This window comes from Mugil cephalus, chromosome 12, assembly GCF_022458985.1.
Source record: "Mugil cephalus isolate CIBA_MC_2020 chromosome 12, CIBA_Mcephalus_1.1, whole genome shotgun sequence".
In the NCBI taxonomy this organism is placed as follows: domain Eukaryota; kingdom Metazoa; phylum Chordata; class Actinopteri; order Mugiliformes; family Mugilidae; genus Mugil; species Mugil cephalus.
This window is the reverse complement of record NC_061781.1, coordinates 17,057,663-17,083,967: the sequence shown is the minus strand read 5'-3', so window position 1 is coordinate 17,083,967 and position 26,305 is coordinate 17,057,663. Positions and strand designations below refer to the sequence as shown.

General features: G+C 41.6%; 1 protein-coding gene across 2 annotated transcripts; it reads right to left on the bottom strand.

Annotated features, from left to right (window-relative positions):
- Positions 1–1,522: 1,522 nt before the first annotated feature.
- Positions 1,523–26,305, bottom strand: LOC125017247 (cholecystokinin receptor). 2 transcript variants are annotated; one of them, XM_047600147.1, is made up of 5 exons: positions 25,902–26,305; positions 15,436–15,690; positions 12,849–13,110; positions 11,156–11,283; positions 1,523–8,353 (listed from the first exon to the last, which is right to left on the bottom strand). In XM_047600147.1, exons 1-5 carry the CDS (start codon positions 26,062–26,064, stop codon positions 7,812–7,814), a joined length of 1,350 nt encoding a protein of 449 aa, XP_047456103.1. In that variant the 5' UTR covers positions 26,065–26,305; the 3' UTR covers positions 1,523–7,811. The 2 variants fall into 2 exon arrangements, with proteins under 2 accessions (XP_047456103.1, XP_047456104.1); XM_047600148.1 differs by having other exon boundaries at positions 15,436–15,687.

Below are 26,305 nucleotides of genomic sequence, written 5' to 3'. Positions count from 1 at the left end.
AATCGAATCATCTATTGTATTAAGAAAAAAACGGGTTAAGCTTGTTTCGCTTGACAAAAATTCTTAAAATAAGCACAAAGTTATTAAATAAGCACAAAGTATAAGAAAATACAAGATGTATTTCTTTGATACATGTACTTTTTGCAGAAATTTCCAGGAGGACCTGACGCCACCCGGACCAAACAAGTCTGAGAGGAAGCACACAAAGCTTTTACTTAATAAGCACTTTTCCCTTTATTATTTATGCTGTTAAGGCACTCAGCTCTGAGCTGATCAGATAAATTAAGATGTAGAAAATCAGTACTGTCTTTCAGGTGTATTTTTGTCTGTACCCCAGTGGGTACGTGAGTACAATATATTTGTGAAACCAGATGAAGAACAAAAAAATGAAATCTTTCATTCCAATTTACTTTTTTCCTCTTGTAACACAGCGTGGCACATTAAAATGTGCACTTTGTTTTATAATTATGTGCAATTTGGATGCCATGCAAATAGAACATGGACCTCCCGCTGATGCAGATATGTTAGAGGGTCGGGGCCGTCTGTGATGCCTTTGACTGTCCACGCTTGGACTACACTGAGGGAGGAGGCACAACAGGAGGTAAGTGCTATAGCCGTATATCGATCCTTGGAATTTACTGGCCTTGTGTCACCAAATGAGCCTTGATTGATTTGATAACACACATACTTTTTTTCAGGTGGTATGGAGCATAAAACACCTCCCGCATCTTTTCACGTCCGTGTTGTTTTGTTCGTATATCAGGGGAACTCATGTCTCAAGGACAGACGGCAGATGAGAAAACAGCAGGGAAGATGAAATCCTCCTAATTGATTTCTGGACTGAATGCTTGCCCTTTCGTGAATTAGTCATGCTGCGTTAATCCTTGTCAGAGACGCAATATTGATAACAACTACTCCCTTAATCAATAGGCATCCATTACACTCTAAATTATATTCATTTTTGCAATCAGTGGGCTACCTCTTCACATCCTCGGTTGTCTTTTACAACGCTGGGGTGCCCTGGATGTCAGACCACACCTGGAAGGGTATTTTGAAGGTGCACGTCCCTGCTCGGCTCTTTGCGTGAAGTCGTTACAGAATGTGTCACAATGCGCTCGCTGCGGTTGTTGTGTGTTTTATTATCCATTATTGCTTGGGGGCTCTTGTGCTATAGATCTATTTACATCTCATGCCCTGTTTGTGTTTTGAGAGGCTATTCTGGAGCTATATAACTAATACATTTTCTTTCGAGTCCATTAGGATCACTCTAAGCGGAACCACCAAGCAGGCAGGAGAAAGAGTCAGATGCGATGCCTGTGCACTTTAGCATCTCAAGTTTCAGTGCGGCTTTGTACTTAAGACTTAAAGGGAAAACTGCACAGACAAGAGTGACTCATGCGAGCCGTGGCTGTTCTTCTGTTCGGGGAAAAAAATAAAAAAAAGTTCATCAAAGAAAGCAGAAAAATCGCTTTTATGCGCAGGACCGCATCAGATTTATACAAAAACTACATGAGGAGAATGGTTTAATTTGACAAAGAGACTTTATTAGATTTAAATAACATTTCACAAAGAAAAAAAAATATCGTCTACTACCATCTGGATAATCACGCAGTTGAACATTGAACACTGTGCGTCTAAGAAACACAAACAGACAGAGAGACAGAGAGGAAAACATAAAGTGTTAATCTGTCGAGACATGAGGATCACCAGTTTAGTAAGCCACAGCAGCCGGCATAAAAACTTTCCACGCTTCGAATATACAAAAGCTAACTGGAATATCTTCATGCTGAGAGAAAACACATCTGCCATGTCAAAAACAATTAATAGTGTCTATAATGACAACCATAATAGCAATAAATCTATGGCATCGTAAGGGAGGTAGAGCTGTTCGACCTCCTCCATCGAGTGCATGAACCAGAACGGAAAACAACACACGTCAAACACCTAAGGCCTAACCATGTCAGAGCAGCACAGACAGCATGGTGGACAGCAGCCAAGAAAACCACATTAAACACGTTTTCACAGATTGTTTTCTCAAAGTTGTCACCGATTCAGAAAAGACAGCCGTCACGAGGAGTTCTGCTTTGCAACAACGCACAGCTGAAAATATCAACCCTGAATTAACCGTTCTGCTCTCCCGTGGATGAAGAAGCAACACTAGCGGACGCTCACATCTCCAGTTCTCTTTACGCCTCAAACAATGTTGACTCACGTACACGCACGGGAAATGCATGGAGGACTTGCTCATGCGCACACGCACACACACACACACGGCTACTGTACAATCAAAACACATTTAAGGCAATGGTGGCCTGGCAACTGTGACTACTTGAGTAAATCTAAATGTGCCTTCGTCTAACACTTCGTATTTGTTTGCCCCCAAGTCAAGCTGCGTAGAAACATGGCACACGACTACACATCACAGAAATACAACATTTCCATTTCCACGTGCCGTTACAAGACATCACTAAACACACGAGTGAGTATTTAATTTGAATCTGATTAACACCTGGTTTCAGTACGGTTAAGAATATCGATAAACTATGCTACAGGTGAGCCGAGAGTATGGGCAGAGATGTTAAGCAGTTTATATTTTCTTCTTTTGTTTTATTTTTTTGTTCTCCAAAGAGTCTTTTGTGCCTTCACACGGCATTACATTCATAGCACAGCGATTGCACTAATCCAAATTCTGCTTTAGGTACGACAAACATTGACAGTGACGCAACAATACCCACGTACTTAACTCTCCAGACGACACAACTTTAACCCTTATGTTCCACGTGGATCATATGGACATGGTGGCACAGAATCACTAATTCACTGTCACTACAAAACCACTGCAACTGTCTGCACATGTGCATGAGAACTCAGTTAGTTCAGACTGATGATTCCTCAACAATGATGTCTGTGACAGCCTTAAAAAGGCGGCACTATGTTTTTTTGTTTTTTTATTCTTCTGCTCCTTCTTTCAATGGACAATGAAATCTTTGCTGTGACAGAAATGAGCTCCACGTTTTAGAAGCAAATGTGCGCGAGTATTTACAAGGACAGAGCTGGATTACCAGTCTGGCAAAAATGGCAATTATCCCAAAATGCCAGACCTGACTTCACTGCCTGGCTTTAGTAATTTAATTAACTACAAATTTGTTTTTGCAGTTAAAAATAAAAACCAAATATTCAATGGCTCTCTCTTATCGTCTGCTTCTATTTGGTGTAGACTTTGCTCTCGACATTTTGGGCCACACACACAGCTGATGTGAGTGACAGTTAATGCTTTATAACAAATCCTGTCTATTACTGTTCCTGGAATGTCACAGTGCTCATTTTTCACTTTTGTCTTCATGAATTCCCGGGGCAAATACTTCTGCAGGAGTCCCGGGAATTCATCATCTACGCAACAGTGAATCATGATGGTGCTTTTGTGTATAAGCCAATTTTAGTCCCCCCCTTTAAGCACAGTGACGCTATAAAGGCGTGCTACCGTGTGGTTGTAAACTACTGCGACTCTCAAATGAACGAAAATCAAATAGAATTTGTTTGGATATATAAATATATAAAGAAACCATCGTAACATAGTCACTCCGGAGCACTAACCCTATTTTGCCAGTGCATTTGTAACATTTAATGTGACACACCAATAAAAGAAAAAAAATACTGACAGACAGACTCTTCTACTGGAAAGGACTCCATTGTCTTTCTTTTAGTGGGGTCACCTTCATTTAAAACCCCACAGAAAGAAGATCGAAACAGGAAAATGTTTTCCAAGGAAATATTCAATTTCAGCAGTACAGTGTCTGCTAGTAATGACTCCAGCTTAATTAAGCTTCTTTATGTTAGGCACTCAGTTAACTTTAAAGATACAATCTGGTTAACTACACCGTAACTTGGTAACTACGTTTTATGCAGAAGCACAGTCTTTCCCTAACATAAAGACATAAGACAAAGTCTGTGTCAACCAGACGTAACCTCACAAACAAATCTGAATACATCCATCATAACCAGCCTCCCTGCATCTCTTGTGTGGTACGATACCTGATGCAATCCAGGAAGCAGTAATTTTTACCTACAAAACTATGTAACAGAGGTCTTCAACAGGGGGTTTCGCGGAGGTAGTGCAGGGGGAGTCGCAAAAACCTTGATTGAGCAGACTTTTTTTATATATATATTTAATTTCCTCCCCTAACATGAAACCAACATTGTTTAGTAAAGGGATAAATGGAGGCAGAAGATGTTATCTTTCTTTCAGCACTTCACTCGACCAGCCTCAACCAGGATGTGCCTCAAAGGTTCACTGGTTCACACAGAGCACAACACTAGCCGAGACCTGTCAATCTTACCCTCCTGTCCACAGCAGGCCCCGCCCCTATCGAAGCTGAGCCAATCACGAGGCCGCAAATTTCACGTTCCCACAGTTGGCCGAGATCCTACTCAGTCCCCAGGTGAAATCCCAGACACAAGCTGCAGTTTACAGCAGTTAGCCATCTTTCTGTTGCACATGTTTGCAATAAAAAAAAACAACAAAAAAACATTTGAACCTTTGGTCTACTTAATCCCTCATCCCTGGACTAGGTCCAATGTACAGCAAAACAATTTCTAGGAGAAAACTGCCTCACTTGATTATTAATACGGTCGTTCATATCAAATCTCCACACTCAAGCATTAATAGAGTATTTATTCAAGTATGTGGCTTGTTTTACTGGTTCTAACATGTGATTAGATTGTAAGCGATGCCTATTTTTGCCTTGAAAGTGCTGTAATAGTTTTATCATGCTATTTGAAGCGGACATATCTTGCCTTAATGGCAAATTGAATGTAATATTAATATAACATAATCAATATTTCCATTTGGGCACTCTCACATATTGCCAGGACATTTAGACGAGATGTTTTATGTGCCATTCTGATAACCAAGCTTTTCTTAAATAATGTTACTCCTGCGCAGCGGATTTATCATGAATGAGCCGGCAGAGCCAGCCCTGGCACATCTGCTCCTCAAATATCAGCTTTGCTTGCATTAAACAATTATGACCCAGCTCAAACTGTCATCTCCTGTGCCCCAGAGATTCCCTGCGCAGCACCTGTGGACGGCGTCCTTATCACTCAGCGGCAGCAGTCCGCACGAGCACAGCTGCACTGCTTGGGAGTTAATCTGGTGGCAAATAATCAGCTGTAACTAATGTCGACAATTTCATTTACAGGGAAAGGCCCGTCCACGAAGAGAATCAAATCGACGCATCGCTTAGAGAGGGACCCGTATAATGATCAGGGTTAGAGCTGCCACTGTCAACACGGTAATAAGAAGCTGTTACTGGGGGGAGCTGAGAGTGGTAAAGGGAGAAATCAATCAAGCCCTCGCAGTTTTGTGCTGGCTTTATGAAGAGGACCCAGTTGTTTAGACATCATCAGGGGCGCTTCATAAAGGCCACCTCGTTGTCTTGGCTGAAGATGATTGATTACCCAAGTGGACGCGAGGCTGCGATCGTTATCAGTTAAGGCATTTACAAATTACTGCAGACACCTCTACCTCATCATAGCAACGTTACGGACAATAGGGATTTATATCAACATATTTCTGCCCCTACCAGACCCTTAAGTGTATTTCTTGTTTCAATAAAGCTTCTGCAGGATTGACGATCAGAGTGTACAGGCATAACATTATGACCACTTTCCTAATATTGTGTAGGCTTCTTCTTGTGGCTCCAGATGTGGCTCATCAGAGAATGGACATGGGCCCTCTGAGGGTGTCCTGTGGTGTCTGGCAACAGAGTGTTTTTAATTTGGGTCGAGAGGAGGGGCCTCCGTGGATCAGGCTTGTTCCAGGGCGGAGTGGAGTGGAACATGAGAAAATTCCATTATATTCCATTCTCGGTAATTCCGAACGCAATTTATTAAATATTTATGAATCAGCCTCTAACTGTCCATCACCAATGCTACTTTCGTATTGATGTTTAATTTTCTTTAAGGAACTAATCTTTGGCATATGTCAGTAATTGGTTGTGTGCAAGGGCATAATAACCCGTTTGAGCTGGAGTACTCTTTAAATGTTTGAATCTAGAGGATGACATTTAGTGGTTAGCAATATATAACTGGCCTCTGTGACACTGTCTCTTAGCACTCTGTAGAAAAAAAAAACTTTTCCAAGTGTCAGTCATAAACAGCAGCACTGACGGCTGCATTACAGTTGTCCTCTGATGCTGGAAGTGCTCCTAGCTGATGCATAAATTCCTGCCGTCTGCAGCAGGAGAACACCGCTCACAGAGAGAAGCTCTTCCAAGGTTCGGCGAGATTGTGCAATTAGATGGGCATTTCTGTTTTCGAAAAACATAATCTATTTTCCATTAACTCACTCTTGTTTGATGTCACTGACACCCTCGTGGTAATCAGCACAGGGCAGTCAAGCTCAAACAATGTCAACGGCTACAGCTAGATGAATGGCTGCCTCTTGTGTTTCAGATATGTTGGGGTGGGAGTCACGAGGAGAAGGTCAACGATGCGGCTCTCTGGGCGAAGACAGGGTTGTCTCGGGGTGTCATTGTAATTCGAGTATCAAATTAATTGATTGGCAAGACTTCTGCTGTGCTAGTCAGGCTCTGTCGATTGTCATTTGCTACACTTTTTTTGTAACGTGGACTGAGGTTTCAGCGCAAGTCAAGTTTGTCTGCCTTGGTAATGTCTATTCTCACATGGTAAGGCAACAACATGATGGAAATCTCTAAAGTAGTTCATAGAAGAAATTACAAAAACTAACAAATGCAAGCCTTAATAGGATCTTATAAAAGCGAGCAATACATGTATTAGCTGTGAAACTAACAGCACTGTGCTTTGCCATGAAAGACATTTGCCAATTTTATCTGCCAGGGCTGATGCTGCAACACGATTAGTGTGAGGTGAGTAGGGGTCGGGAGACCAAGGAGAGACCTCTGAAACCTCTGTAGCCTGCCGGTGATCTTATCAGGGGGCTGAGTCATGAACTAATACCTAAGTGCTGGAGGTAAAGCGTCTGTGAACTGACTATTTGGTGCACTCCATCATCTTCTCAAAAAAAACTAAATAAAATTAGTTTTTTGCTCAGCAAATTGTATAACTGGCATGACTGCACTGTAGTGGGTTGTTGGTGTCATAAAACATTTTGTGTGGTATGCTCCATGACGGTCACATTTTTTATAGCCTATTATCTGATATATGACATAGTTAAGATGCTGCTTTAAAAAAGTTTCATTACACTTTACACTTTTTTTCTTTTTTTTTAGTATTTACATACATAGCAATATACACTACTTTCAGTTTAGTTGTTTTTATATCATATCAGACACATGACAATACAAGGACTGTTAAAACTGCCTCAAAACCCTTACAGTTAAGTTTTGCCTGTGATCATTATGCAGATGATGAACGCGGCAAATATTAGGCAAATATAACGAAGCAGGCACTTGCACAAGGCAACTGCGTTACCGTCATTAACGCAAGATGAACGTCGATAACGGATGCCACAATATGAAACCGCTAGTGGTTTTCCTGTTTTAATAGCTACATAATGACTAAGAGTTATGACAAGACACAACTGTATACTTGTTTTTTGTGCTTTTTAAGTGAAGCAGCGGAGGTATATATACACTATAAAACTGGTTTCAGATAAACTCTACAGTGTTTTACTCACAGTCATGGATGAGGCTTTGCTACTGCTACATTACATGGCCTGTTCCTCCACTTCTTCCCCATTCCTATGATCACAGCCTAAAAACAAAAGGATGTGGGGTGGCCGTGTTGCCGTAGTAACTGTCTCTCCTGGATTGCGTCTGCATCCTTCTCCCTCAGCAGGCTCCCATCGTGCTGACTGTGGTGTAGCTGAACTTGGACATGGACGCCCCGGTTGCCATAACGTCCTCCTCGTTGTCCCTCAGCCCGCGGCGGCGGCGGCGGTGGCAGGGCGCGGCGCAGCACGAGAAGGTGACAAACAGAGCTTTGCGGAAGCGGGTGTTCATGAAGCAGTAAATAAGTGGGTTGACGCAAGCAGAGGTATAGCACAGCAAATGGATGAAAGCGATCGGTACGCCCGAGAGGGTGTAATTGGCGGAGATGTTATCGAAAGCCCGCCAGGTGTTGGCACAGTATAGCGGCATCCAGCAGAGAAAGAACATCACAACAATGACCACCAGCATGCGGATGACTCGCTTCTTGGCCTCGAGCTTGGCCTCCGATGTGTTGCTGCGTGGTCTTTCCGCCTTCATCGCCCGGCCCGATGCAGCCATGGTGGACATCTCCATCGAGTGCGGGCGCTGGACCACATTGACGTAGCAGCCGTCACCGTCGTCGCTGCCGCTGGACACAGTGGAGGTCAGGCCATTCTTCGCATCTGCATGGTGGAAGAGAGAACATGCATGCGTGAGTTAAATGTCAGAAATAAAATAAAGACTCAACTGCTGAAGATCTGACTTCGTCTCATAACGATGTCCCAAAGCCAGAGCAAAAACCACCTGCTGCTGAACACAATTCGTCTGTTCAAAAATCACTTATTTGATTTCTTTATGTGAACCTTAAGTGATCAGCTCCTCAGGACACTGCAGGACGCAGAAAAAGAACCCGTTATTCCCAGGGTGGTCCACACTGACCCACTTGTAGACACCCCAATTTAAAACTTTGCACATTATGTCTTTGTGTCTGTTGATTGAGATTGGGTTTAGCTACTTAAACCTTTTTAAATTGGCTCTTTCTGACAAACAATGTGACTTGATTGAACTGAACTGAACACAAAGTCACAGACAGTTGAAGGATACTGAAGGAGTGTGTCCACAATCAATGTCCAAATTACTGACAAAAAAGTCTTGTTTTGAAAGTTGATCATTTTGTTGCCTAAAACAAAGACTTGGTTTGTCCTCCCTGATTTATCATTGATGTTACTCGTGTTGAAGTTGGAGTTCATTAATGTTCAACAAGGGACGCATTGTGACCTGTAATTACCTTTCTGGGGGTAAAATCTGATGCAGAAACTTAAATCTAGCTGAAGTCTGGACTCTGGCATGACAGTCATGATTTGTATCATCCCACAAAGAGTTAATTAAGGTTGGAGTTTCATTCATTCATTCAGAAAATCTCTTTTTAAACTACTGATTATTTTGCAACTAAAACTGGGAAAACTAGACTAAGGAACCTGCACTGTTGCCAGTAGCAGTCACACTGCATCGTAGTATAATCATTATTTACACAGTTCAGTTTATACTAGACTTGCAGTTTGTATAATTTATTTTAGCGCAATAAAAATCTAACACATGATTCGAGATGCAAAGATGGATCTAAAGTGCTTTGGAGTCATCTCAAATAAATTCTACTCTAGCAGTACTTCTCCATCAGTGGATTTAAAATAAATTGTTCTGGAGGATCATATTTTATCCTGTAGATGGTTGATCTCTGAGACTCCCCATCTTCAAATTTTATTTTGACTGAACTGCAGTCATTTAAAGAGCAGCTGCTCTTCTCAATGGTCAGAAAAGTGACAGTGGCAGTATGTCTGTGAAGTCATCCAGGTCATGGTAGATACAAAAAGCATTTCAAAAAGGAAAGTGGACTTGTTGGGTTTAGGAAAGATGGTTCTTTTTGAGACGTATTAAATATACACGCAATTTCTGTGAGCAAAATTGCTTTCGGGTTTGATAAATCTTTGCGTATGCTAAGTTAATATATTTGCATCTTCTCCACCCAACACACGCAAAATTGCGTGTAAACGCCCCATATTGCACATTCATTCAATGAATCTGAAAGACGCAAACCTTAGTGTGCGCTGTTAGCAAATCAGTTTGTATGTTTGTTTGTTTTTTTTGCACACGCAATGAGTTGCACACACAAAACCTAGATCTGGCCATATGAGTATAACCCATCAGAAACTTGCTTGACCAGAAACTGGTGCAACTAATTTCCATTAACGGCTAGCTATGCTATGTGATGTCAACGTCTTCTCTAAACTCAACAAGCCCAGCTTTTTGGACAGAGGCAGTGATTGCTTCCCATGGTAATAGTCCATAAAGGAAGATTATAAATTACTGACATTTATATCTCTCCAGAATTTAATAATCCAAGAAATCAGTATTTTATACTGTAGAAAAGAAGTAATCATAAAGCTCTGGATTATTAAATTAAACAGTAAGTTTATTAAAGTATCTTTGACCCTTGTTTCCACCAAATTTCCTGTTTGCTTTGCTATCTCATGCTGTTTGACTCTTGTGTAATTATTTATTTATTCATTAATTGACAAGTTCTTTCATTCTAAAACCAAACAGATGGTTGTGCCCAGGCCCACAGCTGCCAGCTAATACCGTCCTCTAATGGAGCACCCGCCAAGTACACTCCACTCTGCAATCAACCCAGGCGCGCTCTTTTATGCGCACAAAAGGTTGCATTTCACTTAACCTGCCCACATTACTGTGATTGTAGCGCTAATGAAATACTTCGGAATAAAACGCAGTTCTTCTAGGCCGGGGAACAATGTGAAAAAAAATTGAAATGCCAACGTTTAGAGCTCCGTTTGTGGAGAAGTGTGGTGGCATTTACTGAAAGACACAATTTCCTAATACTGAAATGAGAATGCAATCAAAACGCGATTAAAGTCAAGAAGAGGGAACAGTTTGATCTGACACATTTATTTTTAATCATAACAAGTCAATATACTACTGTAGTGAAGGGGTCGGAAAATGTCAATGATGTGTTGTTTGTTTTTCCTGCTGCACCAGATGCACTGGGAGCAGGAGTTCATAGACATTCTGCAAAATCTGTAGAAACGACAACAATGCTTGCCTGGAAGCCACCCATATATTTTATGCGGTCGAAAGTTGATATGGGTCATTCTGCTGGGAACTGATTACATCCCATCAAAGATTTGTCACACCAAACAAACCATGGGCAGGCTGGTATTCTGAGGTATTTTTCCTCTCTGTAATGGTTGCAAAATGCCCCATGACGAAATTGAAATGACGTGCTATGAGACCCATATCCTGATAAGAATTCAGTGGCTACACATTGCACATTGGTACTTTTTCTGGAGTTACTATTGTTAATTTTTTCACTAAGTATATTTTCTTTGACCACACTGCCCACCAGTGCATCAGTTAAATATTTATCTTATCATTTTCTTTGTATTTTCCAAATGCAGTATAGACGAGCTCACCAGCAGAGTCTTTCTTGTGACCCATCTCAAACTGGATGCCTCGATAAAGCTCCCTGGAGATCAGTCCATAGGCCACGATCATCACCACCCCTGGAATCACGAACAGTACAAGTAGAAGCAGAACATACCTAAAAGAAAAAAAAAAAAGTATGGGAATCCCACTGTTAAAGGAACATTGTATGCAGGCATTTATACTCTATATTTCATGTGTAACATCAGAGAGTCGATTGTAAGTTTGAGTCACAGAACAAAACTGTGAGATAAAATTTAAATAAAAAAAAAAAAGGTCAAACAAAGACAAATAATCTAACAAAATAACCAGAAGACACACATATATACGGGGGCAGGCTGAAATTACCCCACAGTCTGTTCCATGTCCAAAACAAAAAAACATCCAGAAAGCCCGTCTGTTCCCTTCGTCTGTCCTAATGTTTCCACAAAATCGCTCAAGCATAGACACATAGAGTGAGGACCGCTGAAAACAGACTCCAGGTCCAAACATGGAAGTGTATGGAACATGCTTCAGTGTGGCTTGCCTTGTGAAAAGCACACACACACAGACACACCTTAGACACGGTTCATCTAAAGTTTATGTGAAACAAACAGCACATTGTCCAGACGGCAAGTACCGGGAGAGTGGTGAAAATGATGCATTACCTAATGGCAAAAAAGGGCAAAAGTTCCTTTTTATTTGCTGTTGTGCGCTCCATTACTCTGGAAACTCGGACCAACACAAAAAAGTTAGAATGCTACATAACTGCTTAATCATGTCACGCATTAAGAAACCCCTACTTTTTAGAAACATGCGTAAACCAGACTGACTTGGAAAGCTAGGGTGAATCGTGGGGCATTCAGTTGTCGTGCAGTCTGAAATACCACCACCAGGTGGCACTAAACCTCACACACAGGTCCTTTAAAAATAGTAATCATTTACTGTGCATCGAATGAAGTCATCATGTTACTGAACTATGTACAGTGACTGGATTTTGTCCTTCAATTTGAGTGGGATGTCGAGGTTGTTTAGAACTGAGCTAAACATACAATTTTTACAGATCCACAGACCATTTATGTATTAAAATAACATTCATTGTATACAATACCTACTATTAGTGTACTTTAATCTAAGAAACAGCCTTCTCTTGCAGTAAATCAACCACTTCTTACGTGTCAGACTATAGTGTATGCATACCTCAGATGTGCGGTTTTTCCTCTTACTCCATGCTTAGAAATGGTAGAATCTCAGTCAAGGCTTAGTTTCGTCAGCTTGTGTGTTTCTGTAGCAGCTTATGTTACAGCGTTAGCACATTATTCAAGGTTTTTCACATTATTCAACGTTACTTAAATTGTGCCATGTCATAATATTAAAAATGCTGCGCTCTATTATTGAAAAGGATGTGATTGCATAAGAGCAATTTGGACAGACAAATTGCAAATTGCAAAACAGTTCCACGAGTTCTCCAGATTCACCCTCTCATATGCATATGTTGGTGCTTGCTGGTACCTAAAAACAAAGTGGTTTCCAGTCAATGCTTTATATAAATACATCCCCTCTGGGGATAACCTGTATATTATGATCGATAAAGCTAGCGAATGTTAGCGAGCATTATACCATTTTGTTTTATAGTGACAAAAAAGTATTTTTTTTAATCATCGTTGCAGAAAAAATATGCACTTTATAACTCAAGGAACATACCAGGTCTGTTCTGCAGTCTCAAGGGGCCACTTGTGGCGACACATGTGAGCTGTGGTTCTGTCTTGACGCTGAAAAGACTCCAGGTGACTGACAATTGGGTAGGGGATCATGATGGTGAAGGCAAGCACCCATGTAGCAGCAATCACCCGGTAAGCGTGGGAACGGGTCTGCCACACCCGTGACTTCAGGGGGTTACAGATGGCACTGTAGCGCTCAATCGCTATGGCAACCAGGCTAAATGTGGAGATGCTCACTGATATGCCTGCAGGAAAACAAAAAAGTTTGTTTGAAAAGTAAGTAAAAAAAAACAAAGCAAAAAAAAAAATACATGCTTTCTATTCTCTCCCTTTCATGAATGGAAAGTTATTACCACTCGGTGCTCAGAATAGAATCTGGACCCGTAATAAGAAATAACAAAAACAAGTTTGATGTTGTGTGGAAGTAATATCTGCAATCATAACAAAGCCCAGTTGTCTGTGGAGACGTGCTTGCAAATGAATATAGTGCGAGATGAGGAGGTGGGGATGGTTATCTGAGTCTTGTGTAAAGGAAATCATGTTGGCCTGAGCTACTGATGTCATCTACCATCTCCCTACTGACGGCGCAAGACGGGAAATTACTCTTTACCTCTCTTACCCATGTTGTCAGTGAGAATACAAACATTGCATATGTGTGCGTGCGTGTGTCAGAACCCAGACGTGCAATATGTTGTCTATACCTGTGAAGGAAGCTTTGGCGCAGACCCAATTGAAGCAAAGAATAATCAGCCAGAGGTCTCTCCCTGGGGTTTGTCCACTTTCCCTCAATGCATCCTGATGATGGCTGTCCTCTATTCAAAGGCCATGCGCTTAACTTAATCCACCTCTTCTCCTCAATTCTCAGATGGCTTCCCTTTCACAGACAGCGCAGTCTCCCTGTGCTGGCTCATTTCATTTTCCATTCTATATATTTACTGTAATATTTATCTTTTTGATTAATTTCATGATTTCTAACTGAAGTGCCTCTTATTCCTGTTCAGTCGTCTCTTTACCTGCACCCTACATTTACAGGTTTGCTTTTTATTTTCCACCATAGCTTTAGGGTAGTGTTTGTTTTTTTGTTTCCAAGGATCTGAGTTTATTTGTAGTAAATGATCCCTTTTTGTCTATAACTTTGTGAGTTTAATGTTCTGACTGTGCAGTTGTACAATTATCTTTATGAGGACCACTTCAAGTTTTAAGACAATGGAGCATTTTGGCAAAAAGTAGAACTAACAAGAACAGAATTACTTTGGCTGACGATTATGCAGAATCATGAACCTTGATGTTAACTACTTGAATGAAAATGACCAAGTCACTTGTGAGCCTTGTAGAGGCGCAAACACATCTTGCACCAAAATCACTGCACATGGTCTTTGGATTTCAAGCTGTTCAATAGTAATCTATTTCTTTTGTAACATGATGGACAGAAGGTCAGAGAACTTGTGAACTTCCTGATTGGCGCTTGTTTCAATGGCTATTACAGTTCAGGGCAAGGTTAAGCAGGATTAATGCAATATAACAATACAGGGGCTGCATCTCAATGCATGTTTGTCGTAGGAAAGCAAAGTCCCATTGAGTTGTCCTCTTATTGTTTTCGATTGAATGCGAGTGAATTACTTCTCAAGGCAGTGTGTGATTAGCCTGACTGTCAGCCTCAAGTGTGACTATTTTCCTGAAAAGACTACAAAAAGAGAAGGTTTCAATCATTTCTGGAACTCTTTATCTTTTGAAGTTGTTGACAAATCTGTGTAAAGTTCAGTATTGCAGTTTCAACGGTTCCATAGAGAGAAAACCAAGAGAGAAAGCCACAAGATATGTAAAATCTTTCATCAGCTTCTGTTGTTCTCGGCCATAGGTGACATCAAAAGGCTACATTCTTTAAAGTTAAAAGGAGCTTTAGTGAGTTTTTTCATTTTGTATAATCACCACAATCTTGACTAACCTCTTTCTTTGACAATTATTCCAAACATGTCTTTCCACACATTAGTGCGACTGAAATCCCCATCGGCCGTGTACTTTTGACCTCCATCAAAAAGTGACTGACCTCCCATCTGCAAGTGCTCATCCCGAAGCTTTGAGCCACGGCTGTTTAAAATTCAGTCAGATCAGATAAAAAGCGGATAAATTCTACTGAAAATCCTCCTGCTATTAAGTAAAGGTTATAGGGAAAAGATTATTGCTCACATTGTATAGAAGACTGATGCCTGTGCTATATCAAAGCATTTCATATCAGACTTTACCACAGGTACACCTTAATATTGCGAGGTTATTCACCTCGGTGAGCTTAGCTGACAAGCAAAATTTAGGAGATCAACTTCAGAAATCAGTTTGGTTTGACCCAATGACATTTTAAGGCTGTAGATGGATATCGCTCATATCTATAAGAAAGTAATCTCCTGTTGAAATTGCATTCGCAAGCAAACAGAAAGCTAATTCAACCTGTTCTGAAACATGACTGTCTTTAACAAAAGGGTAACAAGCCGGTGATTGCGGACACAGGTTTCATAGTTCATATGTTTAAAAAAATCATTAATCCCCACCCTTTCCCTCACAAGGCCTTCTCTCACCCATGAGGTAGGACACTATCTTGCACATGGCAGCTCCAAAGATGAAGTCCTTGAGGATGCTGGGGATGAGGTTGAAGGGCATGCAGAAGATGGCCATCATCAGGTCACTGAAGGCCAGCGACAGCAGGAAGGTGTTGGTCACAGTGCGCATGCGCTTGTTGACCGTCAGCACCACAATGATCAGCAGGTTGCCGAACACACTCAGGAAGAAGATGAGCGAATAGAGCAGGATCAGCAGCAGTGTGTGGCCATCTTCTGGAGCAGAAACAGACAGCGGTTATTACAGTGAGAAATGCTTCGTCCGAAATGAACCACTTGTCATTTTACGTGTCAATAAGGATGACTCGGCTATTATATCAAACTTTATTTTCTGCAGCCATCATAGGAGCACCACAGTGTGTTTGAGTGTGAACAAGCTGTATATGCCCTTGAACTGATCCGTCTTAACCTGGGTGAGGCTTGTGATTGCACTCTTACCACAACAGCATGATCAGAAATCTTGATTAAACCATCAGCCGTGATGCTGTGATGTTCTCTTTGCCGTTACCCACTTGCCATTGGTAACAGAAAGTGGGTGTGAGGCAAGTTGGTCGAATCTTAGCTATTGGCAACAACCAACGGGAGTGATTGATAAAGTTGACTGACACGCGAGTTCCCCACACAAGGAAACACCGTCCTTGACTTTGGTTCCTCCCAAGTGGATTCATCATGCTAGCAGTGGGCTTGGTGCATGACGTAAACTGTCAGCTACAAAGTGATGGCCAACAATTGAACTGTTAAATGTGGACAGAGCTTGTGAAGTAGCAATTTCCGTCCAGATCAATGGTAACACCATAAAAGGAACACTAAGCCTTAAAACAAATATTCCATCCATTCATCCACCCGTGGTTGGGTCGGAGTGGCAACAGGGTAAGCAAGGAATTCCAGTTGTCTTTCCTCCCAACCACACATTCCAACTCTTTCTGAGGCATTCCCAGGTCAGACGGGATATATAAAACCTCAAGCGAATTCTGGGTCTCCACCATTGACTGTTTATATACTATGGACAAACCCATTGAGACCTCACCCATAGGAATCTGAACCTTGAAAATGAAGCCCCAAAGTGGGCAGAGCCCACGGTCGCCATGTTGGATGAGCTTTACTCCGCCCGCAAAAGTAAACTCCGAATGTGGAAATAGGGGTCACATTGGGGCCGGGCTAAAGCAGTCTGGGCGTTGAGACACCCCCCAAAGAAACTCTCTGCTACCTGTTAGCTCAGGCTAAGGCCTGTCACTCAAAGCAGGAACACCCTTGATTATACCCTTAATAATTTCAAACCTTAATAAAAAACAAAGGAATGAGTTAGCACAATTGTCATGCATAGTGAAATAACCTATTGAGACTAAAACCTTTTTATCTGTAAACATGTTTAATATCACTGTAAAATTGGACTTTTTAACATGAGGATCTATGGGATTTACTCCCTTATGGAGCCGGCCTCAAGTGGCCACTCGATGAACTGCAATTTTTTACACTTTCGCTTGGGCTTCATCGTTCAGAAACAGTGGTCGCTTTCCGGTCTCCACCCAGCTAGCTAAAGCCAGTAAACCGTCAAAGGAAGGCACTCTGATCCTGCTGTCACATTATACATTCTCTAACCCTTTACCATAACCCTAGCCATCTTAACTAAGTGACTTAAACTCTTATTCTAACCCTGACCCTAAACATGACCTGTAATCTTTACCCTTAAGCCAAGTCTTAACAAGAACACATGCACACACACACACACACACAGTCAAGCTCCCTTTATTTCAGGGGACATAAAACTGACTTGCATTCAGATCTGATAGAGACGTTATCCGTATGGTAAACATAATGACCACTAGCTAACCCTTATCCAGAGCGTAAAACACAAGCAGGCGCTGAGCATGTCGCCAGAATCTAAATTATGTAATATTCATCCACATAATCCCTCCCCTTGCAATTGACCATTGCAACCAAATGCCTTAATTACCTTTATTAATCTTGATCCTGATGTAAAGTTCATTTATCTTAAACCTGAAACCAATATTTCTGTGTCAGGAAATGATGGCCAGACTGAACATCCTCACTCCAAAGGTCTAACACTCAAAACAGATTATCATATAGATAACATTACTGACAGACAAATAATTTTAATCAGTGCTGAATGATTCTCATAGTTCAACAGGAAATAAACTTGCATTAACACAGTCCATTTGTCAATTAGTTTTCCTGTTTACGTCTAACAAATAAAAATCATTCTAAGCTTTTTATAGATCATCTTAACTAGATATCTTGTCTGTGTCTGCCAAAACAAAAATACAAAGTTAGGGGTTCTCATGTTGGTTGTCAGAACCAGCTGATGGACCCATAGCTACAACTGTTGCCATTAGGATTTCCTCGACCACATATATTAAGCATTCCTAATGTGGAACCGTTTAAAAGCCTTCACTAATTCACTATTGCCCGTGGCAGCTGCACAATAAATGGCAACAAATCTCTTCCTCTTTATCTGAAGAACATCTGGACATGATGCACAGACTCAAATAAATTGCTTTCAAAGCAGGAGAAAAGGCCCGTTAAATGCCTTCATTGTTGCAAGCCTTTTTCAGTTCCCCCAATTAAGATGCCAACATTTTCCAAAATGCAGGCGTCAAAACAAAAGAGAGTAAAGAAAAGTAAGTAAAGTGCGAAAATGCTGCAACCCAAAGTGTCCCCATGCTCTCAGTCATTAGCAGCTTCACTGGATCACATCCTGTAAAGACCACATCGTCTACTCTTTCCCTTATCTTCAACTCACCCACCTGCCTAGACACAACACTCATTTAACAGGTTACCTGCTGTGTCTATAGCCTAAGGATTAAAGGTACCCATGTGTGTCACATCTGCAGGACACAAATCACATCGCACACATAAGCCCCAGGCGTGTGCAACTAAACACGGTCAAGCCGTAATCCCTGGAAGTATACGACTGAATCGACAGTTCCTCAAAGGCTCTAAATTACATTAACGAAAATCCGCAAATGCTCACTGAGAAACCAGTAAGTGCATTCATTGTTATCTCAAACGAATTTCGTCTCTTTCCTTTTCAATCACCGAAGCTCTTTTTCAGTGGGGCTATTTTGAACATTCAGAAATCTCTTCATGATCTTTATCCTTTTCCATTTCACAAGTCTTTCTGCAGATTGCCTTCTTTTCCTTTCTTCGCTGTCCAACTTCCCTCTTTCCAATTTCAATAAAAAAAGAAAGAAAAAAAAGAGTTTTTCATTGGGAAAGATGAAATGCATGAAAGAAAGCACAGGCTTTTGAAAGGTTACGTTTGTTAAGAATCGGGATAAATACGACATCATCGACTTCCATTTTTTAGCTCATCATTCCTCAAGGATCATTAAATCTAAATGGAATTAAAAATTCTTTCCCCTTGGCCGGCGCCACATCTTATTAAAGCAAACCTCAACCTAACACATATTGATTTACTGTACAGTGTGTTGTGCACAGCTGGCTGGGCTGCATAATCCGAGCTCCACTTATCTGCCCGCTTATCAGAAAGAACCATTAATGTTCAGATGGAGCTCTGCAATCTGAACACTGCTGCACAAGTGATAGTAGTTAAGAGGCACATTAAACAACTTTCTCAGAATGCATTTATGCGGCTCGCGAATAAACGTAGGAAGGATATGTCACCAAATTGATTTAGTGTGCTCTTCTCCAGGCAGTCACCTTTCCGCTGAAAGGTTTTTGAATCGCTTGTGGTCTCAGCGCTGGATTCAGGTTCAGCTTGGTCAGTACAAGTCAGTAAGTCTTTTGCTGTCTCTCCCATCTCTCTGTCAGCATTGCATCTGATGACATGTGGCTTCACCATCTGTCTCACAAACATCTATGCAAATAAAAGCAGTAAGCTTTAACGTGGTTGGTGTGTGCTTCTAACACAACGTCGGGGTTTCTCCACCGTATTTGCGTTTCGAGGCGTTCTCGCCGACGAAAACGGTTAAAATTTTTGTGAGCACATGTGTGCACATGCATGTGTAATGAAAATGGGCAGATGCGTGATTGGCAAGAAGGAGAGAGTGATAGAGAGGGGAAGCAACACTCCGCCTTCATTACTGCCTCCCCCCCTCTCTCTCGCCTAATGAAATATGTTACACTGGCTTCTGCCCAATTAGCTCGCCTGTGTGCTCGCTGATAACTCCCTGAGCACATTCCCCAGTTCCTCCAGGCCAGCATTTCCAATAGCTGCTTCTCATCAGCATAGAGCGGAGGCATTCGCATCGTCCACCTTGCTTACCAATGCTGCACTCACTGACCAGCGTGCAGGCGGGACTAATAACTCTGCTGCATAAAGAGAGCGCTCTGGCACTGTGGTCGACTGTATCACTGCCCCAGATGAAAGTACAGTGTTACGCAGGATAGTTTAAGTCCTGGAATTAACATTGTTGACTTACTGCCCAGGCTTCACCAGAACCTTTTCATCTTGACAGAGTTGTGGTGTAATAAACACGGGCAGGTCTGCAGTTAGACTTTTGGATTTGTGAAGTCTTGTGGTTCTTTTTACCCTTTCCTAAAAACGAAGTAAACCACTATAGAGCATCATTATCATCATTTGTTAGTGGACTGCTTTGTTTTTACTCAACTTGTGGTCTGTACTATTTCCTAAAGCATAGGTCTTCAACAGGGGGTCCACGACCCCTAGGGGGTAAGTGGAGGTACTGCAAGGGTGTCGCAAAATCTTTGGTTGATTAGACATTTTTTATATGTATTTTAAGTTCCCCCACAAATTTAAATTTCTTTAAATACACCTTAACACAAATCCAACATATTTTAGTAAAGAGATAAGGGCTAGCTTAATACTGAATGCAAAATAATAATAATGATAATGTATATTTATAAATAGCATTAGGTCTAGTTTTATATAGAACACATATAATAGGTAGGGGGGTCCCTACTTAATCTCTCCATCAGTTTGAAGCTCCTCGGCCTGAAAAACGTTGAAAACCCCCGTCCTAAAGGAAATATCTAGCCGCTAAAGGCTCCGTGACAATTTGTTCACCAGCTTGTTTGCTAGTTTCCATTGAGCTTGTCAGTTGTCCTGCTGGCAAACTGTGAAGAAAAATAGTCAATTTGCAAACCGTTTACATGGACACTGGTATTCCACTAATAATCAGAACAAAAGCATCTAACCTATCCACTTCTGTCACGGCTGATTTGCCCAATGAGAAGTCATTTTCAAATAGACTGAAATAGGTGGTGAAAACATTTGATTTTTCGGTCTTTCGGTCTTAGCACCAAATAAACATGGAAATTCCACATCCGACCGAGTCTCTCTCTGTGAAACATACAATTATTTTTTTTTTGAGGCACATTTGTGCCATGTGTGGAAACCATCAGGTGACGTGATCAGTCTCTCTGAGGTACAGAAGCATGGTAATAGCAAAACAATGAGTGTTTCAATCATAAGTTGACAGTAAATTAGGGGGACGTCAGATTCAGTGCTCCACGGCTGGAAGCACCACGTTGTCAAAACGGCATGCTGGGATGGATGTTTCAGGGTATGTGAAAGCATATCTCACCATTTCATTTAGCGTCCATGCAAACAATTAGGTTAGAATCTCTGATCATAATGAATTCAAAAATAGATTGTAAATGTAGCAAATGAATGGAAGGGGATTCAAAGCACACGCTTCATTGCTGCATGCATTTCATTTCTAAATACCAAAATGTTAATAACCACTGAATAATAATCAGCGATTTCTTCCATAAAAAACAGATGGCACAAACTAATTGGAAAATTGAGAGAAAATAAATGTATTATTTTAAAAAAAATGGATTAAAGTGAAGGGAAAGATAATGAATAAAATTCGTAAATGCCACATTCACACAAAGTTAAGAGCCGCTATTATTTTTTTTTTATATTACTAATGGAAAAAACTTGCAGTGTCAAAGAGGTCACTTGCAGTAATGAACACGTTTAATTATCATTTACTCTGCAGTTGGTTTAAGCATCATCTCTCAAAGAGGCACTTTAGTGTCTTACAGCGCTGTTTTGATTAATTCTCACAGCTCAAAGCAAGTTTTACATTAAAAAAAAAAAAAGTTGCAATGAAATCCCACCCACACACTTCTGAAGTATGCAGCAAATACTATACAGACGGACGTTAATGGACGTCCCAATTTGACGATGACTATCTGACATTGAGTAGTTCCCAAGGAATCCCATCAGGCAAAGAGATACTATATTTATGAATCATTAGATAATGATCTGTCCATAAATTAATGATGTATTAATGATCACTAGCTTTTACTAATGCATCACCACATGTGCCTCTTGTCTGGAGAGGCATCAGACAAGAGTTGCAAGCCGGCACACTTATTATTTCACACAAGAAAAAGGTTTAAAACTCAGTGCTGTGAAGCTAAAGCAGGATATATGCCGCCACATGACGTGGTAGAGTAATTTAAGTAGATGATGACAGAGCTTCCGTGGGATTATTTGTTTAAAATATTCAGCTTATTAATTAACTTACTTCGGAGTCACTGAACCTTACTGGATATTTTCTCCGCAGAGGAGAGGTTTTACAGTAATAAAACTAGTAATAAACCTCTTTTCCGTTTAAAGAGTCACAGACACAGGCTCTTTGTCTGAGGAAAAAAACGCTTTGCTGCAACTTCCGGAGGTTTTCCGCTTGCACGTATCTAAAATAGGCCGGAGTGTGCTGCTTTACTTTAATGCCATTTATTAGAGCCCATTACATGCATGTCTCAGTAGTGCGTCTCTATTTGGTTAAATTACACACAAAGTTAGACACCCTTGTGTGTGTAATTATGACATTTTTTTACAATTTGGAACAAATGCAGGTCAACAAAGCAATGAATTATATATTAGTGGTAATTTTAATTGTAAACTCTGTTAACACACACATAAAGGGCAGGTGTGTAGACACATGCAAGTGTACATGAAAGTACATTTCATCACTTTTTACCCTTTTGACCCCTCGTAATGCATGCGCCTCTGACCCAGGAGTCTTTGTACGTCCACTACACTACGCTCGTTGCGCGCTGCAGGCCCAAAGGTTAGAGCCTAGAAACATTGACAACACAGTAAAAACAGAGAGAAATGTTCATAATGACAATGAAAGCAACAGGCAGAGTCTCTGCAGGTGGGCACACTTCCACGATTACTTTTGTATGAGCCTACGCATTATTTTTAGTTTGGGATGATCCCAACAGAATCATTGATAAAACGCTGATTGAATGGAACCCAAATAAACAACAAAACCATGACGTGGATTCAAGTTTAAAGCGACCTGCTGTAATGGAGGCGGTGAAATTCTGAATGAATTAATAATGACATTCCCATTCTATCATGAATATTTAAGAGTTCCTCTTTTTTTTTGGTGAGACGATATATATTGACTGTGAATTAACCCGCCCACCTTCCCCTATACTCGCTACTCTCTGATACATATGCAGGGTGTGTCTCTTTCCATTTCACAGCGACTATCGGAGAAAAGCTCCGTTCTGCTCCCCTAAAACCTAGGTGTTGGTAAATGTCACACCTAGTGGCTAATCCCACATGGTAAATGTCATCTAAGCCTTGTCAGTAAGCCAGCTGCACCCCGGAACAGTTGTTTGAGGCAATGAGCCAAACCACTTTCTGTTGACTGACAGACTACGGCACGGGATCCACAGAGGACGTGGGTCACGCCGGCTGGAATTCAAAACATGTTTGTTGTTGGGTCCACAGTGCAGACGCAAACGCCTCGCCTCTCAGAAAGGTGGAGCGAGATAAACGGGAGAGGACGGAGGTCGTGAAACATGCGCAGTAAGCGGTGGAGCATCCAATAGGCGCCTTTTGTCGCGAGCAAATCGTTCCGTGACTGAAAACGGTGCGGCGATCCCGGCCGTGACAGGTGACCTTCTCCCGTTCATCATCATCCTCTCCAAAGTAATAACCACCTATGACAAAGGACATCACAGCCTGCCAGTTTCCTGGATGAGATTTTATTTGAAGAAATTCACCTGTTTCTGGTAGCGTGGCAAGCTGCCTTCCTTTAAAAAACGCTATAAGTGAAGTCTGTTACCAGGGTGTCAAACCATGTGCCGTGAAGCCCTTAGAGACTCTGCAGGGCTGCGTTCCAGGTCTGAGACAAACACCTGAGCTGCATCCGGTGTGAAGACATTTGGAAAGGTGTTTGTGGTCGAGCGATAGGTTTCCTTCCGGAGCTGGGAGCAGGGTTCTGCCTCCTTGGGTGGAGATGTGTTCGCTCCCATTTGGGAGATGTGTAAGGGGTGGATGCCGGTATCCATGGTGAAATTCTCACAAAGCAGTGATGTGTTTAGATACTGAGATATTTCACGGAGGTATCAGGAACTCACTGTGTGTTTTGAACCACTAAAAAGGAACTGTGTGACATTATCTGGCGCTTCCATGAGACTTTAATAAGGGAGATTAATTGGTCATACCAGCTTAATTGTTACAAAAGGGTGAGCTGCCGTACAGCTGGCTAGAGTAGGGTATAAAATTAGTCCTGTAGCGTTCACTATGGGAGCTCTGCCCCTCTAGTGTTTGGTTAAGTGGATGGGATGAACAGTCCATAATGGAGAGCAGTTTATCCAGTGTCCTCCTGTCCCTCACCGAGACAAAAGACTCCAACTCCCTACCAATCACATCCTGATCAATTTGTTGATTCTACTGACGTCTTTTTCTGCTGGTGCTACTCCCCCCAACAAACCACAGCAAAGAACACTCGCCACAACAGTCAGCGCGTGATTTGTGCTTGATTTTTGTGTACTTGCATTCTCCACCGGTCTTACACCCAACAAAATACCCGTATGCCCGATCAGGAAAATACAATTTAGAAAGAAATAAACAGTTTGTTAAATTCCAATATGTGGTTAGGACGCGGCGTGGTCTACGTCCCAGCGAGGGTCTGACTGCAACACAACTCAATCTGCATCGTGAACACGGTGAAGCGGTGTGACGGACAGCGGGTGTGTGGGGGTGGGAGGGGGGGGGGGGGGGGGGGGGGGGGTGGGGAGTGAGCGAGGGTGGTGAGAGAAGTAATCAATTTAGGAAGTGATGGAGTGAATGATGATGATGACAGCAGCTGTACAAGGTCAGAGCTGGTAATTATTTAATTTTAGGCGGCAATCTCAGACGGAAGTCATGTTGAAGGATGAGAGAAGTAAAAAAACAAACAAACAAACAAAAAAATTGACTGGGAAGGAGTTCCACATTGTGTTACTTTGCTTGGTGCATAAAAAAAAAAAAAAAAGAGCTGCAATTCTCACCAGACGTGAGGCACCTTGTTTGTGATCTGCACATGTCAGATGGCTCCTTTGGAAATTGCAGTGTACTGACTTAGCTCAGTGTAATTACGGTACTCATGCTTGAGTGCTTGAAATTACTTATCACCAGCAGGTGTAGAGGATGTCATTTATTGGCGGGAATGACCGAGGAGGAGTGAAATCACTTAAAACAAAGTGTGAGCATTACAAAAGCTCATATCTCCGATTTGTAATATTTACCAGTCAACACTTAATGGCGAAATAACAAGCCTCGTGGCGGGTCTTTGTAAGGGCCCGGAGGCACGCGTAGAACACACACCTCATCAGCATGTGAAGAAACTGATTAACAGCTGCTAAAAGATGAAGGTGGGAGAAAATAGCAAGTGTTGATTGATAACGTAGCCGTTGGAGATGGGGGGAAATGAAATGGAAATTGCGAGCGATGACGCATGTGAAGTCCTTCCTTTTTCATGAGTTCAAGTTCAGTCAAGTCAGTTCTATAAATATCACCGGAAATCATGAATATGGCCTTTCCACAAATCTGTACTTAAAAACACGGTCTGTCCTCAGAGCCCCCAATCTGCTTAAAGTGCCTGGAAATGCATTGAAAATACACAGACAGCAGAATGGAGCAGTGTGACCGTTGGGACCAGACCAAATGTATTTATGAATAAATCCCCTGTTTGGCCAGGATTGTACATGACTTGGTTTGTTTGCTCGGATGTGTCCGTATTTCACCGCAGCTTCATGAATACCTAACAAACTCAGCTTTGTCTGGCAGCCCAGCGTATCATAACATAGTCCTATTTTCCTAAAGCCACTGTCACAGAGACTGAATAGATTGCAGATGTAATGTTTAGTCAGTCTCTTCCCCTGGTGCCAAGCCTTTAGATTGACAGTTAAAATTGTGGTTTTCAGTTCAGTTTTTGATTGCAAGCAACAAGTCACACAAGTCCCTGCTCACTTTGAATTCATCTCATCCAAATATCCCAATAAACCCACAATTTGAAAACAAAATCTTGACATTTTATAGAAGGTGAGACACACTATATATTGGCTTCACTGTAAAAAGCATGGGCTCATCATCAGAACAGTTATTTACAAAATACACTAAACAAAATCAGACCACGGTTGCAGCTTTAATTGTGAGGATGCGTTGAGTTGTCTGTGTGCCGGCTCACCTATCCGCCTCATACGCCGAGGTATGAGGAGTGTGGACGCGTTTCCACAGTTGACGTTTGATGTCTCCAAGCTCCAGTTGCCGGTTCCGTTCTGAGGCGCATCAGCGTGCGCTTCGACGCAATCGGGGTTCACAGCCGTCTCATTTTGCAAATAGGCATCCATGTTCTTCTGTAAGGTTATGTCGTGTAATGCTGACAAAAAAAAAGAAAGGAAAAAAAAGAAAAAAGTTCAAGTAAATCTCCTGTCAATTCTTCTCTAAAGTGGAAAAATAACGGGACTCTGCATCCATAGTCCGTCACATTTGGTGAATGTGTTATCGCTTCCCAGGTTACAAAACGTAGAAAAAAGAAAACTTTATTTAATTTTTCCCGCCTTTAAGTTACTGTAGATGTGTCCTATTTGG